Raw genomic sequence first — 3,047 nt, 5'->3', positions numbered from 1 at the left:
GAGGGAAGGTGAGGGAAAGTTTAACAGTCAGTGATGAAAGGACATATAGCCAAATACTGATCAAGAAGATCTGCACCACTGGAAATGGATCACTATAATAATAATAATAATAATAATAATAATAATAATAATAATAATAATAATAATAATAATAATAATAATAATAATAATAATAGACAAACATTCCACTCACAGGCTGCTATTCATATATTATTTTAAACGGGTAATTTAGTCCATCTGTTTCCCTTTTGCGGGCTCAAATCTCCAGAGTGAAACGCTTAATAACGAAGCCAAATAGGAACAATCAACAACAGCATAAGGCTTTAATGAGGAGGGAAGAAAACACAATTTAAAATGCATTATTTATCGTTTAATTACATGTAAAGTAATTAAACTAGGAATGTAATATGTTTTTTTTTTAGTTGCAACAACGATGAAACCGAATAAGTGCAGCAAATGAACAATTTTAAATTTCACAATGTTTATACAATCAGCAATCTTTAAATTTACAATTATTTTTGGCTCTTTTGGGCTAATTAAATTCTTTTCTTTGAACTAAACATTTTTCTTGCCGCTTTGCAGTTTACATTTAGCCTGGACTCCTTTTAAAAACAGCATTTATACCTGAAATGTGTCGCTGAGCAGAAAGGAATCACTGCAAACGAACATTTTCCTCACTGATATCCCTTTTGCACTTACTTGGCATCTGCTCACCAAACGTGCGCACAAAACTTCGAACACACCCAAGCGAAAGCGTGGGAAATAATAACACATAATACACGATAACAATGTATGTTTCAGCTAGAAAGTGTTGCACTATTAGTTATTTTTCTATTTTTAGATCATTTCTCTGTCTCTTTTATACTGTTATTAAATATAATTATGCGCATTTGTTTGGAGATAAAGGCGTGCGTAATCAGATACTGAGGCACAACTTAAGTAGTGTAAGCACCAAGAGACTGCTTTATTTACAACATATTGCCTGGCATTAATAATCTTCGAGTTGCATTTCCATCTTACTATAACACTTAACATTTTCGCAAGTTATTCGTTCATAGCAAAACTTTCAGCAGACATACACTTGTCAGTTTAGGTTGAGTTGTTTTTTTTATTTCTTCAATTTCTGTTTTTCATGAATGCTACACTGATGGGTTTTTTTTTCTTTCTTCCGACGTAGTCTCATTTTTTTTTATATCCCAAAAGAAGGGCTTGAGCTGACTTGAGGGCAGTAATTTGGAAAGTCAGTACAATATCCTCCCAGTTCTGAGTGCCCAGCCTTGGACAAAAGCTGTCCAGTCTTGGAAGCACCGCACTCCTCCGGACACGGACTAAATGCTGCTGCGCATGGTATTTGGTGGGAGTAAAAGTAGCTGGCCTGTCCGGAGATCATGTTAAATGAGCACGGGTCCGACAAAGGCAGGGTGCACGCGGGGATGGACGTGGCGGAGAAGGAGGCGCAGGCGGAGCCGATCTGATGGCGCCGTGACTGCGCGCAGCTGACTCCGATGTAGGACATCTCCTGGCGCGTCCGCACGAACCTGTCAGCGTCTGCAGTGCTTGTTGCACTCAGCCGAGTCTGATGAGAAACCACCGAGGCAGCGTGGTTGGACAGGCGCGGCTGGCCGCGCAGGTAGGTCCCCGCGCCGACATGAGCGCGCACCGGTGCTTGTAGAGGAAGGAACGGCGGCACCGGCCAGTAAAACGAGCTTGCTGCGGCTAATGTAACACTGGCTGCCGTGTTGGGGGGCATCAGTCGACCTCCCCCTCCTCTCTTCAGACCAAGTTTGCTCCTGGAACTGACCGTGGCTCTGCGCCGGAGTTTCCCAGACGTGCCGCCGATGAACACATCGTCACTGCAGGGGTCCAGCATCCAGTAGTTGCCCTTACCGGGGTCATCGTAGTGCCGCGGCACCTTAACAAAACACTTGTTCAGACTCAAGTTGTGCCTGATTGAGTTTTGCCATCCCTGTCTGTTCTGTCGGTAGTAAGGGAAGTTGTTCATGATGAACTCGTAGATGCCGTTGAGCGTCAGCCGTCGCTCTGGACTTTGGCGGATCGCCATCATGATGAGCGCGTTGTAACTAAAAGGAGGCTTCTCGGGTTTGACGCTTTCTTCCTCTTCTGTTTTCTTTGCTTCCCTTTTATTTTCCTCTCGCTTCGGAGGTTTGATATCCTTTTTAGAGCTTAGTTTGGAGTTTTCGCAGCTTTTGTCGCTGTCAACGTTCTCTTGACAAGTTTTCTCAGAATGAAGGGAAGGAGAAGAGGGCGAGTCCTGGTCATCCACCATCCCTTCTCTTCTCCACAGCAGACTGCTGATGCTGAAAGAGGACTTGTGGAATAATCGCTCCGGAGTTTTTAAATCCTCCATCTCAACTTGTGCGCGCAGTCGCTGCCTACAGTCGAGCTGCCCGTGAAACTGCGGGAGGGCGCGTCACTGAGCGCGTATAGAGCAACGATGAGCGGATTCAAAGTGGTGACGAGCTAAGGACGTGCTGACCAAAACTTGCCAACACATGCGCAATAGCAGCAGCACCGGCAAAGCTGGGCCAAGGTATAAGCAAACTAAGCCCATGCCGAGGCAATTAAATCGATCTTCTAAATCAAATATGAGCCTTCGTTTGAATATTTTTATGACAATTTCCTAAATAGTGAATTTCAAAGGTTTAGAATCGTGTTAACTGTAAATATTACGAACAGTAAACAGCGTGACAAATGTTTAAAGGGGAATCTCTATAAGGTGATAGTTATGCTCAGGCAGTCACTAATGCTACAAGTTTAGTGACTTTCAATGATTATGGTTATTTCATTTCATTTTTAATTTTAATTTTCTGCACTCTGGTTCTATTTATTAAACATTTGTGAAAAACAGGATCGTTTTGATGCTCATTTCAGGACGGAAGACATGTTTCAACTGCACGCATGCTTTCAGATTTCCACAGGTGAGAAAGTCAAGCTGCACGTGTCACAGAAACAGTGATGTGAAAATATACATTTGTTCTCTCTCTCTTTCTTAAGGATAGTAAATCAAATTTTTATGCCAACCATTA

General features: G+C 42.6%; 1 protein-coding gene across 1 annotated transcript; it reads right to left on the bottom strand.

The window, feature by feature from the left end:
* Nucleotides 1-382: 382 nt before the first annotated feature.
* Nucleotides 383-2,445, bottom strand: LOC102220056 (forkhead box protein G1-like). Its single transcript, XM_005817034.2, has one exon. It carries the CDS (start codon nucleotides 2,366-2,368, stop codon nucleotides 1,190-1,192), a length of 1,179 nt encoding a protein of 392 aa, XP_005817091.1. The 5' UTR covers nucleotides 2,369-2,445; the 3' UTR covers nucleotides 383-1,189.
* Between the last annotated feature and the right edge of the window lie 602 nt (nucleotides 2,446-3,047).

The sequence above is a fragment of the Xiphophorus maculatus genome, chromosome 18, assembly GCF_002775205.1.
Source record: "Xiphophorus maculatus strain JP 163 A chromosome 18, X_maculatus-5.0-male, whole genome shotgun sequence".
Classification (NCBI taxonomy): domain Eukaryota; kingdom Metazoa; phylum Chordata; class Actinopteri; order Cyprinodontiformes; family Poeciliidae; genus Xiphophorus; species Xiphophorus maculatus.
This window is presented reverse-complemented; position numbering and strand designations above follow the sequence as displayed.

What these genes read in the sequence shown, in the direction of transcription:
- LOC102220056 (XM_005817034.2), bottom strand. Translation starts at nt 2,368, where the DNA reads ATGGAGGATTTAAAAACTCCGGAGCGATTATTCCACAAGTCCTCTTTC.